Raw genomic sequence first — 16,273 nt, forward strand, 5'->3', positions numbered from 1 at the left:
ATGCCTTTTAGAACATGTCCATTTTCTAACTGCTACATGTGAATTTAAATTTAGTTGGGATAAATTTCTCATCAAGAAGTTAATTGTGACACTATGTTTTCAATAAGGACATAGCTGACTTCCTATAAAACATGTTCATCCTTTCCCCAAAAGCCCCATTTTTTTCTAGGGACCTATATCCCCTCCATCAAGTTCACCCCATCTGAAGCTACAAGAGCAAGTCAGATTGGTCTAAGAATGATCCCCCTCACCCTTGCCAGAGGTCAATTCAAGGACGGGAATAGGGCCTAGTTAGTTACAGAGAGATTTGAGGAGGTTTTCAGTGGTAGCATCTCCAATGTCTATAACTTATCCAAGTCTTCCTCTTTTTCTCAGTATCCTTTCCATGTTTTGAATATTTCTATTTCCATTTCCCTTTTGAGTCAGGATCATAGTGGGGTCCAATGTTTCCTCTGACATGTGCTGTCCCCGTAAATTCCCACTTCCTTTAGCTTTCAGATTCTCCAGCCCTTGAGTTACTTGTGCTGCCTCGTGCATTACTTTCTGCCATTTCTTTCTCTACTGCTGACTCCTGTTCCATTTCTTTCTATCATTCACTACTCCTTTCAAGGAGGCCCAGATGAGTTTTTAAATTTTAACCTGCTACTTAAGTGAATCCAATATTCGTCTAGCACAGGTAACTTTCAACTCTTGCCTTTTTGTCCTTTTTTCCCCCTAGGCCTATGCATTTGTTTTCTTCCCTACTCCATAGATTCTTGAGAATCTCCCATTAAAACAAACAAAAATCTGCCTCTACCACAAGATCCTCAGCTAAAATATTGAGTGGAGAAATCCTGCACAAGAGGTCTCCTCCCATGGGTTTCAACCCATGTCTAATCACTACCTATTGTTGTTCTGCCTCTTTCCTTTGGTGGTGTCTTTCTTGTGTTTTTTTTAAGTTTTTCTAATGCTGTTCATTTTCTAGTCGTTTTTTCTTATAACAAAAGCGTACCTGACCAGGCATGGTGGCTCACTCCTGTAACCCCAGCACTTTGGGAGGCTGATGTGGGTGGATCACTTGAGACCAGGAGTTCAAGATCAGCCTGGCCAACATGGGGAAATCCTGTCACTAACAAAAATGCAAAAATTAGCCAGGCGTGGTGGCATACACCTGTAATCCCAGCTACTCAGGAGGCAGAGGTTGCAGTGAGCCAAGATCGTGCCACTGCACTGCAGCCTGCGTGACAGAGTGAGACTCGGTCTCAAAAAAAATTAATTAAATTAAATTTAAAAATTAGCCGGGTGTGGTGGCATGCACCTGTATTTCTGACTACTCAGGAGGCTGAGGCAGGAGAATCACTTGAACCCAGGAGGTAGAGGCTGCAATGAGCTGACATTGCACCACTGCACTCCAGCCTGGGTGACACAGCAAGACTCCCTTTCAAAAAACAAAAAAAGCATATCTGCTTCCCCACATACAATGTCCATGTAATCTAAAAATTCATTAAGACTTGGGAGATTGCAGTGAGCCAAGATCGCGCCACTGCACTCCGGCCTGGGTAACACAGTGAGGCTTTGTTTAAAAAAAAAAAAAAAAAAAAAAAAAAAAAAATTCATCAAAGCCTGAAATAACACCACCACCACCAACAGTAACAATAATGGCCAGCAGTTTACTGAGTCCTGACTATGCACCAAACACTGTTCTAGGCACTTTATAGGTATTAATTTGCTTGATCCTCACAGCAATCCCACAAAATGAGGACTATTATCACCTCTGTTTTATAGATGCAGAAATAAGCACAGATAGGTTAAGGAATTTGCCCAAGGTAAGTAGCAAAGCTCCCTGTTGGTTTTCCACTTTCACATCTGCCCAAACTTCTATCACCTACCAGTCCTTCCCTAATATAACATGCTTTTATTGTTTTGGCCTATTCTTTTCTCAACACTTAGAAATTGGTTCTGCTCTTAAAAAACAAAAATAAAGATTTACCACTGTCTATCACAGTCCATCCTAAAACTTGAACATAATTAATTTCTTTTAATAGTGCTCTGTCTGTATTATTTCACAGGGAAAGGTATTAAAGTTAGATTCTATAATTCTTTAAAGATAACTTCTGGGTATCATTGGATTGTGTGCTTACCAGGTTTTCCCACATATACATTAAATTTAAATCCTTAGTTCCGAGTGAATTTTCACTACCTAACTGATAAAAAATTATCTGGGCATGTACTGAAGAATAAATTTTTGCAGCTTAGTGAGATAAGTCATTCATACTCTAAAAAGAATATTTTAAACAGAGCTGGTTATTCCTGCAGGGAAACCATATTCAGATCAAACTAATTTATTAAATGACATAAAAGGAGTGAGCAGCTTTGAGGTGTCTTATGTAACTGACTAAGTGCTGATGGCTTGGGACTAGATGATAGAATGACAGAGGAAAGGGAAGCTGAATCTTTGAAATGGTAAAATTATAATTTAAGAATCACAGTAAATATCACCTGCCAGGTACTGAAATGATTAAAGAGCTTATTTTTTCCACACTGCTATTGTGATAGGTTTTATAAACAAATAATTTTAAGTACACTAACCTTTTAAGCACCAGTAATTAGCTGAGAAAAACAAACACAAATGTTCTTGAAGAGAGAGCAAACCCTGAGGGAATTCAGTCCTCTGAAATTATGCTAAGTATTACTGAAATAATTCTAGGTGGCTCTCACCCCCAAAAGAAATCCCTTTAAATTTTTCTCCTGTTTTCTAACATATATACTTTTTATGACAGCTAATTGACAGAACTATTTACTAATATAGGTGGATCTGCCTATGGATAAAACCTTCCAGGATATTTTGGGTTCTCACCAGAACTCAAAATATTGTCTACAATGCTTCTGAATGGAAAGGGCCCTGCATTGGTAGACAGTGGCTTTGCTACCAAATAGTTAAGGTTTTGTCACCTCCCTTCTTTGGAGTTTAGTTTCCTAGTCTGTTGAATACAGAAATGAGATTTAATGATCTCCAAGGTCGGTCCTAACAACTCTCAAGTTCCACAACTGAGTTGAGTTTGAACACTTTTGCACAAAGATGACTTTAACATTTAATCCCATGAAATAAACTAAACATATGTAAAAACCAGTGATGTGGGGATAGGATAAGATTTTTTAATATCTCCCAATAGATGTTCCATTATTGTTAAACTGGGTTCTCTCTTGAGCACTTCATCAGCCATCACGGCTCCAAGAAAGGGAGCAGAAGAAATGCCAAATCTCAAAAATGAAGAAGATACACTACATAAGGAAAGTTTCTGACATACAGGAAGGAGAAAAATCCATTCCTTAAAACCTTGGGGGATGATGGAAAGAAGAAAAGGGTACAAGGAAGAGGTAATCAGACCCAGTGTGCTTACTTTCCATCCCCTCTCAGGGTGGAAACTAGAATTGAAGGTATGTAGTTCACATATGCGCAGAGACATAGGGAAATCCAAGAAGGTTGGAGATAGTGGATTGCTTCCCTGGACATGTCTGTGAAACACCAAGACCTCTAGAGTTCTACTTTCAGCCTGCCAGCATGTTCAATATAACATAGGCAGAAAAATGCAACATTGTTGGACAGTGGCTCAACAACTAATAAGCCTAAAGCCAGGCTCCTGGCTCATCAAGGCCTACATGTGGTATTCAGGGAATCCAGAAGTACCCATGTGTCTCAGTGAGAACCACGAGGATCAAGGGACCTGTGGAGACTTGGGGTCAGTACAAAGAGGTTATAGTGTATAGGGCAAATGGCTTATATATGGATTTCAGCAAAAGAAATCAGCCTCAAAAGTACAGAAATGACCAGTTTTATCAGTAATAAATGATAAATGACAGTGGCTGCCATCAAACAATACCAGCCACTCCATGCCAGAAGACAATATAAGGACTGGCATTAGTGGTTTAGATGCCCTTGTAAACCTCCCTATCCCTTAGGGATGCTACCACCCTACCAGTTACTGTGTGAATTTGAAAAAGTGCTCCCTTTCTCAAGACACTTTACTACCATCTATCAGGAAATTGTCATAATTACTAATTTTGCTCAAACAAGGCATTTTACTGCCATATGTCAGAGAACTGTTGCAATTAACTTAGAAACCTAGGGTAGGCCAGGCGCGGTGGCTCAAGCCTGTAATCCCAGCACTTTGGGAGGCCAAGACGGGCAGATCACGAGGTCAGGAGATCGAGACCATCCTGGCTAACAAGGTGAAACCCCCTCTCCACTAAAAAAATACAAAGAAACTAGACGGGCGAGGTGGCGGGTGCCTGTAGTCCCAGCTACCCGGGAGGCTGAGGCATGAGAATGGCGTAAACCCGGGAGGCAGAGCTTGCAGTGAGCCGAGATCCAGGCCACTGCACTCCAGCCTGGGCGACAGAGCCAGACTCCGTCTCAAAAAAAAAAAAAAAAGAAATATAGGGTATGTAAAAGATACCCCTTATACCACATACAACAACCCTAAACCCTGCCCCCCGCCATTAATATATTGAAAGGAGAGTTGGGGAAATAAAAGGTGAAAGCAGTTATGTTTTTTTAAAAATTGAGGTGATGTGGGGACTTGAGGTTAAAATTACAGAAAATAAACAGGCTACATTTTCTTTACATCTGAATTATTGTAAGTAAACTTTCAACTCTGCCACACCAAAATACAAACTCTTTATGCCCAATATTTTCCTTTTATTAGTATTTCCCATAACACCTTACATACATATTAATGTACACACAGAAGGAGCCAATAAGTACTTGTTAAATAAAAAAGGAAATTTTTAGAAAAATCAGAAATGATGGACACACTTGTAGTAAAATGTAATTTTCCTGTACTTTTACTTTTCCCCTATGTTTATTTGAACAAACCTAAAATTGTACCCATTTGCACCTACCTAACAACCATAAAAATTCGGAGTTCTCCAGCTGTTTTGTAACAGCTGTCATCCTCAAAATATTTTTTTGAGAAACATAGATCTACGCTTCTCTATTTTTTCTGGACTAAAGAGAGATCTCAAAATCACAGAATTCTTAAAAACTGAAAACAGGATCATGCCGTCTAAAATAAGTTCTTATTTAAACTCGGGAGGGGGAGGTGGAGGTTGTGACATCTAGAAAGGTGAAGTACTTTGCCTGTAGTCACACTACCAAGTCTGAGACTCAACACACTACAAGATACATATGGTTCGCCTCTTTGCGTCTCTTCCTCCTTCCAAAATACATTTTCCTCCCTCTCAAAAGCTTTATCACGCTTTGTAGTTGCTTAATTATCGATGTCAAACCTAGACAGCAACTGATGACACTCAAACCAGAGACATTGCCGAAAGTTCTGAAAACCAGAGAATCAGATAAACTGACAGTTTTACCACATCCAAAAAAATGCAAAACAAAAGAGAGAAGGGGGAGAATCGAGAAAGAGTACATTTTCAGTCATCGTAACAGAAGCGAGGGAATAAAAACAAGTTTCCCTTGGAGAGAGATTATGTTGGGGGCATCAGGTATAAAGGTAATTCCTCTTGAGGGTTTTTCTTTTCCTTGTAGTTTGTGGGACCTAAAAAAAAATTTTAAAAGTAAATCACATAAACAATCACAACATCAACTCATTTACTTCTCTCCTCTCACATATTAGTTTCCCACACATTGTATACACTTCTTCAAAGAACATATCAAATTGGCCAAAAGTCAAAGCTTTTTCAAGGTTTAGATGATCTAACGATTAGGCACCGACTCCAAACTTCGGTTACCAAGCCCAAAGCTCGGAGAAGGAAATCTCCAGGGTTTGCAAATACCCTCAGCTTCGCTAAAGGGCACGAAATCTCTAGCGCTCCCTACAGCTGAGATTTTGAACCCACCTACCACAGAAAACCCGAGTTACCAAAGATTGGCTCCCTCGTTCCACTTTTTTTTTCAGCTCAACAAAATCGGGTGAAGGCTGGGGTAGAGGGGGAAGCTGAAACGGCGAACCGAAGGATTAATCACTTCTCCCCATTACATCAGCAACCCCCGCCCTTTCCTCCGAGCACCTCCTCTCCCAGAATCGTCGCTACGCACTGGCGCTCTCTTCGCCCACCCCCTGCTCTATTATTTGCCCTGATACCTCCCATTATCACCCGCCCCGCCACACTCCCCCTTTCCTCTTTCCCCCTCCTATGCGGGGGAGGTAGGAAACCCGAGAGAGGAAACAGGGCGTTGAAGGGACTTCGCGATAAGAGCGGAGGCCCCATTGGCCGGAAGGTTGTACGGAAGCCTTAGATTGGCCGCCTGGACGGATTCCCCGCCCCTCTTCTCCCCGCCCATTCACCCCTCCCCCAGCCGCTCGCGGCCCTCCCCCGCGCCCCCGGCCAGCCCCGCGGCGGGGAGGGACCCACTGGGCTAGTGGAGGCTCCGGCGGTGTCAATGGCTCCTCCTGCCACGGAGCAGCAGCAGAAGCAGCGGCGACAGGGCTGAGGAGGAGGAGGAGGAGGAAAGGTTCCTTTAAGGAGGAGGAACGACGACGCCTCTTTTTCCCCCTATCTCCTCCCTTCACACTCATTTCCCCTTCGCCGAGGAGAGAAGGGGGGGAGGAGAGAGAAGAGGCCGAAGAAAGAGAAAAATTCCTCACAGAAATCTCTTTCAGGGGGTGTGGGGGGGAGGAAGAGGGAAAAAAAAAAGAGCCGGGCGCCCCCTGCTCCCTCCCTCCCTTCTCTCCCTCTCTTCTTCTCCCTTCCTCGCCCGCCCGCCCACTCCCCCCGCTGCCGGAGACGCCGCTCGCGAGTCGGCGGGACCGGGATCTGTCTCCTCAGCCGCCGCCGCCGCCGCCGCGCTTCGCCTCGGGATCCCGAAGCGGCGGACGCCCTTTCTTTCTTTCTCTCGCTCTGCCCGTCTTTCTGCCTTCGTCCCTCGCGGCCGCCCCGCCCGGCGGCCTCGGCCTTCCCCGTGCGTCAGGCCCGCCCGGCCGGCCTCCCTCGGTCTCCGTCTGTGTACCCGGGCCTTTCTCCGGACTCGGGGTCCCGCTCGCCCCCTCCGCCCTCAGCGTCTCCCCTTCCCCTCGCCCCTTCTCCTTCCTTCCCCCTCTCCCACTCTCCCCACCCCCTTCTCCTGGCCCGAAGCTCGCTGTGCGTGTGTGTGTCCCTCCGCCAACGCCGCCACCTCAGCCCGGCAAATGAACTCCGTCCGAGCCGCCAACCGGAGACCCAGGCGAGTGTCGCGGCCGCGCCCGGTGCAGCAACAGCAGCAGCAGCCCCCGCAGCAGCCGCCGCCGCAGCCACCCCAGCAGCAGCCGCCCCAGCAGCAGCCTCCGCCGCCGCCACAGCAGCAGCAGCAGCCTCCGCCGCCGCCACCGCCGCCTCCGCCGCTGCCTCAGGAGCGGAACAACGTCGGCGAGCGGGGTAAGGTCGCCCTCCCTCCCAGCCGCCAGCCGGCCGGGGCACCGCGGGAAGGGAGGCAGGGGCGGGCGGGGGCGGCCTGCACGCCCTAGGGGTGGGAGACCCAAGCTGAGCGGAGGCGGGTCCCCCGGTGCCGCAGTGTCAGCCGGGGCCGGGCCGGCAGGAAAAGCCGCGGCTTCCCTACTCGCCCGGGCTCTCGCTCAGGCCGCGCTTTGTTTGGTTTCGGGGGCTCGGCACCCTCCACCCCCACCCATCCCTTTGGCTTCTCGGCTCGCTCACGGACCCCGCGGAAGTCTGTTGACTGGGGGGGGGGGGGGGACGGGGGGAAGGCGAGCGGCGTGATTTCTCCCTTTTCTGCTGCCTTCCATGGTTTAGCCTGTCTCTTTCTAATGGTAGGTTGGGGGGGCAACTGGGAGCGATCGGGCGGTGGGGTTGGCTGGGGAACTTGTTTTCCCCCATTTTTCTGTGTTAGCCTACCCGTTCCTGGGGAGGAGCGGGAGAGGGGAATCGGAGTGGTCTGTGGTGTTGGCCGGGGAACTTGTTTCCCCCGCCCCCCCGTCCCTAGTCACGGGGTAGGGGGAGCAGCGACTCCTCTCCCAACCCCACAATGTTTGCTGCGCAGTTTGCCTTTAGTTACAGAACCCCTGGGAAGGACCCGTTAAATCAAGACCTTTAAATAAATAAATATAGAATCCATCGGCCATTTCCAGCCCCCTCCCTCGTGTGCAGTGCAGTTACCCTTCCGCTCTATCGACACCCCCTTGCCTGTCCTCCCCTAGCGACCCCCCATGCCGCGGTGCTACTCTCCGTCTCCTGGTGGGGTTTGAACGCCCCTTCCTTAGAACTGGCCCCTTGGGATATTGTGTGTGTGTGTGTGTGTGTGTGTGTGTGTGCGCGCGCGCGCGCGCGCATGTGTGTGTGTTGTGTCCAAGGCCTAGTGAAATGTGTCATTTGGACCCAACTGTGCAGCACTGTCTGGTAACCACCATTGTCTAAGGGCTGAGGCTCCCCGGGATTGAAATCCTGCTTTAGCAAAAATAATGTTCAGTTCTACTTGGATGATATGGTTATTTTGGGAGGTTTATGAGGTGGGGTGTTGCACCTTGGTCTCCAAACATAACCATTCTCTTTATTAATTAGCTGTTCGCGGTAGTGGTGGAGGTCAGAACCGTATTTATGTGTACGGTTGTTGTTTTAAGGAGGAGGAGAATTGTTAGGAGACATTTTGCGTGTTTTAGTTGGCGGATTAAGGTTAATTTTACATGCGTTGGTTGTCACACCTCCATTGATTAAAGAGATTGAGATTAAATGTTTTTTTAAGTTAGACATTATTTCCTTAAAAACGGTTTCATTGTTGTACTTCATCAAAATATTTAACAAATTGAGGAGGGAGATGTTAATCGGAAAATAGTTTAAAAGGCTTTCTCACCAGTCACTGTTAAAGATAGTCTTAGAGAAAACAGTTTGCTATATGTTGCTTGAAAGAATGTGATGTTTCAAGGCAGTTAGAGATCTTGTGCAACATAATTGGCAAATGTGTTTTGTTTCTTTGATACATTTACCATTTTGGGGGTAAATTTTAAAAATCTGTAGTCTCGTTATTTCCTTTCACGTATGTATATCAGTGTTCTTCTGATGTTCCATTCAAATAACGTTCGTCTTCTTCCAGAATTGGCGCTATATGTAGTACAGTTGACAAATATTTTTGAGAAAATAGTGACACTCATTTGAAATTTTAGCATTTAATATTAAGGATTCTGTTGCTACAGTAAGCTTTTTCAAGATGCGGTTAATATTAGCATTGGATCAAAACGTGTCAGGCAAAGTTATTTTAGTCCCCATTGTGTATTTTAAAATGTTTACTGTAAATTTTCATTTCAAGATTTGTGTGTAATTTCGAACTTAGTTGATGTAATTTTCTCTTGGACACTTTTATTCATATGTTCAAAATTATTAGCTATTTCCATTTCTATTTGAAGTAAAGTGAGTTGGTTGTCGGCAGTCACATGCCAGAGTGTCAGTTTTCTTCTCACTGATGTCCATAAACTGTCAAAAATATTCATGAATCCAAATTTCAGTATGTACCCAACCAAATGGTAAATGAAATTCACTGTAGAATTGTTGCTTCTCTGCAGCTAGTAGAAACCGTTCTGGAGATTCTGTGTTGGCACAGAGGGGAAAAGGACTTTAGGGAAAATAAATGAATACGTTAAGTTGAATTCGTAAACTAAAATAATAAAGATGTTGCCAGCCACATGTAAAAATACGTTATTCTTTGAAAAACTGACATTTTAATTACATTTTTTTAAATGTCCGATTCATATAATGATGAGAAGTTAGCTAAGAATACTCTATTTCGAAAGTTTTATGGAGTACGCAAAGTGTCACTTTGTAATTTGGAAAGAAAGGAGGGATTTTGTTGTTGCTAGTTTAAGAATATGCGGGTTTAATTATTACAAGATAATTAAAGAACTAAAGCTAAGAGTGTATATGTGGTGTTTTTGTTATTATTTGTTTTTTTACCTTTTACTAACTCTTAATGGATATGTAACATTTGCGTTAGGATCTTGGATAGAGTTACTTAATAGTGTATCAGACAATTTTCCAGATAGGGAATCAAAGTGAGACTCACTGTTTTAAGACAAACTAGTTCAGATTGTATATAAAATCATTTGTTTTATATAAAGATGCATCTTAGGTTCTTTAGTGGTAATAAAATAGTTACAATATAATATATTTTCAGGCAAAAAGTTGTCAGAGTGGTCTTTAGCTGCTTCTTTGCCCACAGGTTAATTGGTATAAAAACTTCCTTGACGCTGCTTTTAAATATATTTACATAACACGTGTGTATATGTGTATGTGTGTGTGTATATTTGTGTATATATGTGTTTGTGCATACATTATGTATGTGTGTGTCTATACATTTTGTCTTATCTATAATGGCCAGTGTTTGAAGAAGAAAGAAACTAGACCCTATAGATTAAAATCTTAATGAGGATTTTTCAAAGCTTTCCATGGGGGAGCATTTCTTAGACCCCATGTAAGGAAATATTGGCCTGGATATTTCATGGAATGTTGTGTTCACTCATTATCTGAAATGATCAGCTATCCTAAGACTAAATACTAGCCTCATCATTAGCTTTTTTAATTTCTTAAATTCCTGAGATTGGGATTTCATGTACCACATTAAGCTAGTAGAATTGTATTTTACGGGCCCGGAGCAGTGGCTCACGCCTGTAATCCCAGTACTTTGGGAGGTTGAGGCAGGCGAATCACGAGGTTAGAAATTCAAGACCAGCCTGGCTAACGTAGTGAAACCTCGTCTTTACTAAAAGTACAAAAATGAGCCGGGCATGGTGGCACACACCTGTAATCCCAGCTACTCAGGAGGGTGAGGCAGGAGAATCGCTTAAACCTGGGAGGCTGAGGTTGCAGTGAGCTGAGATCACACTATTGCACTCCAGCCCAGGTGACAGTGTGAGACTCGCTCTCAAAAAAAAAAAAAAGAAGAATTGTATTTCACCCAGTGACATTTTGGTAATATGGTCCATGATTAAATGAAACAGTAGTGTGGGATTGGATTTTTGATACTTGTTTTGTTTTAAAATTCTAAAAGGAGTTGGCTTTTGCAACCTGTTCGGATTAATTTATTGTCTTTATTGTAGGAATGTATTTTGTAATATTTTTAGACGTATGGGGAAAGCTTACAAGTCTACAGAAGTGCTGTGTGTTCTCATCAGTAATTTTTAGTTGTTAAAATTAATTACTTTGGGCCAGGTGTGGTGGCTCACGCCTGTAATCCTAGCACTTTGGGAGGCTGAGGCAGGCGGATCACAAGGTCAGGAGATTGAGACCATCCTGGCTAACACGGTGAAACCCCATCTCTACTAAAAATACAAAAAATTAGCCGGGTGTGGTGGTGGCCGCCTGTAGTCCCAGCTACTCAGGAGTCTGAGGCAGGAGAATGGCATGAACCCGGGAGGCGGAGCTTGCAGAGAGCGATGGTGCCACTGCACTCCAGCCTGGGCGACAGAGCTGGGCAACTGAGCCAGACTCTGTCTCAGAAAAAATAAAATTAAAAAAAAAAAATTACTTCGAACTGAGATTGCACCACAGCACTCCAATCTGGGTGACAGAATGAGACTCCATCTCAAAAAATAAATAGTAAATAAAATACAATTAATTACTTTGAATAGGTAATATTTCCACATAGTTTAAAATTCAAAAGGCCCTTTTGTACACCTGTCTCCAGCTACTAAATTCTCCTACCTGGAATCTAATAACTGTTACTAGTTTCTCATTTATTACCTTTTAATGAAAGATGAATTTGGGTTCTGGAAATAATCTTGACATGGGAGTTTTTGAAAATAGATGTAATTTTTTTTGTAGTTATTGGAAAAGTCACAGGACTGTTTTGAAGTGCTGAAAATTTAATTGTGATATTTATAGTTCAAGAAATTTGATGAATGCATTAATAGATTTTACTATTCATTTCTACTCTGAACTAATCTTGTAGAATAAAAACCTAGTCTCTCTAATCCCATGTTTCTTACCTATGATAATGGAATTACAGGGTTTTTTAAAAACTGAAATCATTCAGTACATATAATATTACATAAAATATTCCTAGTGGGGAGATATATATATATACTTTTTTCTTGGTACTGTACTAATGAGGAATGAGCTATGTATTTATAATATGCAGAGCAGCCAGGACGCTCCTTGCTGTTGTAGTCAGGAATGCTAGTTATACTTTCCGTGGCATTGTTATAGCTCGTGATGTTTTACCTTCATGGATCCTCTGCAGTCTTAATAGAGAAGTTCTGGACAAGGAACATGATTTTTCCTGTTTTAGGAAGTAAGTACTGTGGGGTACTACTCTCTCATCTGGTAGCTAACCCTTCCAAATGTATCCCATGAGAGGAGACAGTGCCACTCAACCTTTTGGGGGCAAGAAGTATGGAAGCTGCAAAAAGAGCCTATTTTTTCAAAGTTTGGAACTTACTTGAGGGATAGAAATAGAGTAGTGTTGCTGTTAAGTTATGCTGATAAGGCCTAAGAGCTCTCCTTATCCTGCTTTTCTCCCTTTACTGGAAATTCTGAGAAACCCAAGGAAAGCCCAACCAGCTTGGAGACCTACTAGTAAGGCAAGGAACCACAAGTAGTTCCTGATCTGTTAGTGAGAACCCCTGGTTTGAGTATTTTCTCAAGTTCCCCCACCGCCATTTGTTTTAACTTTGAAAATAACCAGTCTACAGCAATGAGCTGTTTCAACATGTGGTCTCTTATTGTCTCCCTATTTATCCCTGATATTGAAGTTACTCTTATTTCGTGTCTATCTTGTCCCACTTATCTTTGAAGTATTATTCTGTTTTAGACCTTCCAGTTCACTAATTTATCAGACCTTTGAAATACATTCTTATCTTCCACAGAATTCTAGTATGTGACTTTGTTGGTGAGGTGTTCCCCAAATTGCAGTTGCTACCCTCTGAAAATAAAATTATGAAGATACACTATAAGGAATGAGACAGTATGATGTAAAGAGCTCAGAGTTAAAGCTAGCTGGATCTGGGTTCTAATCCTGACTACACATCTGATTAGCTATTTAACATTTTGGTGAGTAGTGTTAACCTCTCTGAGCCTTACTTTGTGATCTTTCAAGTGGGGATAACACCTGCCTTATAGAACATTTGTAAGGATGAGAGCTAGTGAAGTACCTAGCACATGATAGATATTTAATAAATGATAGGTCTTATAAAAAAAAAGGATTTTATCAGCTGTGTATAAAATTAAACCCAATAGATAAAATTCAATCTGTATGACTTGTTATAACCTCAGAGAAACTGATTTGTTTAACCCTTATACCAATTCTATAAGGTAGATTTTATTACTTTATTTTTTAATAAATGAAGAAGTAGAGGCTCAGCTATACAACAATGAAGATGCATAGTAAGTAGCAAAAAAGAATTTTTAAATTGATTTGTATCACCTAATCTTTCTGTAAACAAGGGAAGATACCAAAATACATTTGGCAGAATGTCTGTATAACTTTCAGGGGATGCAGTAACCTGGCCCTTGAAGCAGATCTGTCCCCTATCCTATTCCATCTGTCCTATTGGAGATGGCTACACTAGTCTGATGCTATAGATTGTTCACTTACCTGGTTTCACATTTTTCAAGTAATCTTCTGATTATAATTTTACCTCTCATGTAGATTTGTCTCAAGATGAGACTGTATTTATTGACCAGCGTGTTTTTCCAGTGTGTTGATGAGATCATTAATCACTCATTATACAAAAAAGGGTAGATTTCCCCTGAATTACTCATAAGTTATGAATAAAGGGTATTAACTGGTTTTAGCTCATGGTTATAGGCTGGACTATTTCAGGAGGGGAAAAATGTGAGTTAAATTAGTTTTAGACTTCAGTGGTAATTTTGACTGGTTTGTGGACTAAATATTCTTTTCTCACCATAGTTTGGTGTGTTTCTTTATATGTGTAGCTTGGAGTTTTTATATATGTTTGTTGAGCACAAGAAATGTGCTTAAACTTAATCCTTAGAAAATAGAGAAATGAAACCAACTAACTTCCTTTACATGATTTATTTCAGTTGAAGGCAAATATCAAAAATATTTATTTTACTTTGAAAATGAATGCATTAATTGCATTTAAAACATTTTTTAAACACCCCACATAAGATAGCATGTTAAAGCAAGTGTGAGTTCAATATGTTAATTGCTTGCTCTCCCAGTTTCTAAAAACCCAGTTGTTAAATGTTTTGTTCTTTTTAACAAATGGAAGATCATGGGGCTATGTTCAAAAAGGGGAGAAAATTGTTTTCTTCCATATGGTGACAAAACCTTAAAAAAATTAAGGAATACTTTCACATCTCATGAGATAAGAGGTGTCATTCATCCTTTTTTGTGTGTAAAGAGAGCTTGTCTATTTTCTCATACTTAGAAATTATTTGAAGGCTAGAAATGGAATAAGAATATGTACTTTTAGTTATTTTTCTGATAGTAGTAATAATCTCATTTTTACTGTTTTTCCCTAGTGAACAACACTCCTTTTCCAGGTGGCTGAGTTGAACTGGGGCAAAATCTTTGTTGGCAGTTTTTCTTTTTCTTTTCTTTTCCTTTTTTTTTTTGGTTTGAAACACAGTCTCACCCTGTCACCCAGGCTGGAGTGCAATGGTATGATCTTGGCTCACTGCAGCCTCTGCCTCCTGGGTTCAAGTGATTCTCCTGCCTCAGCCTCCTGAGTAGCTGGGATTACAGGTGCACACCACCACGCCTGGCTAATTTTTGCATTTTTAGTAGAGACGGAGTTTCACCATGTTGTCAAGCTGGTCTCAAACTCCTGACGTGAAGTGATTTGCCCACCTCAGCCTCCCGAAATGTTGGGATTACAAGCGTGAACCACCTTACCTGACCAGAAGTTTTTCTTTGGTGTGAAATTAACTGGCCACTATGTGGGTTTGACTTTTGATATTGATGTCTTTGGTACTGTAGTTTAACCAACTGACTTGAATCAGTTTAGCCTTTGCTGATTTGCCAACTCTACTTGGGTTTAGATACAGTAAATTCTTTTTTATAGCCAAGCATTGATTTTTCTATCTTGCATCCATAGTATATAACATACTGTATATAAAAACATGTTCCTTTATGAGATTCTAACACTTAGGAGGAAAGGGGATGGGGAAGAGGAAGAACATATAACTATTTTTTATTCCCTTGTTATATTTTGAGATGGACAACATTGGTATGTATGTCACTAGTTATTGTTTCTTCCCACATAATTTATCATAACTTTTTGAAAAAAAAAAAAAAAAAAAACAAGCTTTAAAGAGAATTAGAAGTGAATAAAATTTAACAAATGAAAAGTAGGAGTTTTTCCAGACTTCTATCATAGGAACGAAGAAAGATCAAAGATTTGTTGAAAGAAATACAAGTTGGAGTAAGGCATTGTATTTTGAAAGCTAATGTTTTTAGCAAAGTGTTCTTATGGTAGAGGAAATTATGGACTCGCTCACTTTTTTTCATATAAGGTCAGCAATACATAAAAGAAGCCACTAAAGTACTTCACAGTTGTGTATGAATGACTGATACCTTCATAATTCTCTGAAAGATATTTGCATTTTTAAGAGACTGATTATGATAATTTGTCAAATTTTGGTATTTTAGGCCAAGTAAAAGGGGGAAGCGAAGTCAAACAATTGGGTTGGGCATGGTGGCTCACACCTGTAATCCTAGCACTTTTTGGGAGGCCGGGTGGGGTGGATTGCTTGAGCCCAGGAGTTTGAGACCAGGCTGGGCAACTTGGCGAAACCCTGTCTCTACAAAAAATACAAAATTAGCTGGGAGGTGGTGGCCCATGCCTGTAGTCCCAGCTACTCAGGAGGTTGAGGTGAGAGGATCACCTGAGTCCAGGGAGGTCAAGGCTGCAGTGAACTGTGATCAAGCCACTACACTCCATCCTGGGTGACAGTTTTAAGACCCAGACTCAAAAAAAAAGAAAGAAAGAAACAATTTGGAGAAAGACTTTTCCGGTAGGAGTGATGCTTCAGAGGCAAATAAGGTATTGGGGAGGGGGAAGGTAGAGCAGGGGGAGAGTAGAGGATTCCTGCAAGAATCACTTAATGTTACATGTTTATTTCTTTTCCTGATCTTTTTCTGACTTTTAAATTTTTCTCTTAAAGTTTTACTTTTTAAAAAATACTCAAAAGACTAATTTTGCGTTGAGGATTGTGAGGGAGAGAAGTTTGAGTATGTATGGATCGCTTGCTTTAGCAACAGTTGTTTGAATTAGAAACAGTCTATAGTTTTTAGAAAATAAATGGCTATATACATTTAAAACTCTATAGTTACGGCCAGGCATGGCGGCTCACACCTGCAATCCCAGCACTTTGGGAGGTCGAGGTGGGT

At 41.8% G+C, this 16,273-nt stretch overlaps 1 protein-coding gene and 1 long non-coding RNA gene across 3 annotated transcripts in view; one reads left to right on the plus strand and one right to left on the minus strand.

The window, feature by feature from the left end:
* Positions 1–4,657: 4,657 nt before the first annotated feature.
* LOC104663187 lies at positions 4,658–7,253 on the minus strand. 2 transcript variants are annotated; one of them, XR_004054234.1, is made up of 4 exons: positions 7,115–7,253; positions 6,355–6,429; positions 5,862–5,936; positions 4,658–5,537 (listed from the first exon to the last, which is right to left on the minus strand). It is a non-coding gene; the product is annotated as an uncharacterized LOC104663187 (long non-coding RNA). The 2 variants fall into 2 exon arrangements; XR_004054235.1 differs by having other exon boundaries at positions 7,055–7,193.
* Positions 7,067–16,273, plus strand: part of FBXO11 (F-box protein 11) — a 99,586-nt gene continuing 90,379 nt past the window's right edge. The window contains exon 1 of the mRNA XM_010364291.2: positions 7,067–7,353. Coding sequence (XP_010362593.2) covers positions 7,128–7,353 — 226 coding nt within the window. The 5' untranslated portion in view covers positions 7,067–7,127. The remainder of the gene's footprint in view (positions 7,354–16,273) is intronic.

This window comes from Rhinopithecus roxellana, chromosome 17 (genome assembly GCF_007565055.1).
Source record: "Rhinopithecus roxellana isolate Shanxi Qingling chromosome 17, ASM756505v1, whole genome shotgun sequence".
Taxonomy (NCBI): Eukaryota; Metazoa; Chordata; class Mammalia; order Primates; family Cercopithecidae; genus Rhinopithecus; species Rhinopithecus roxellana.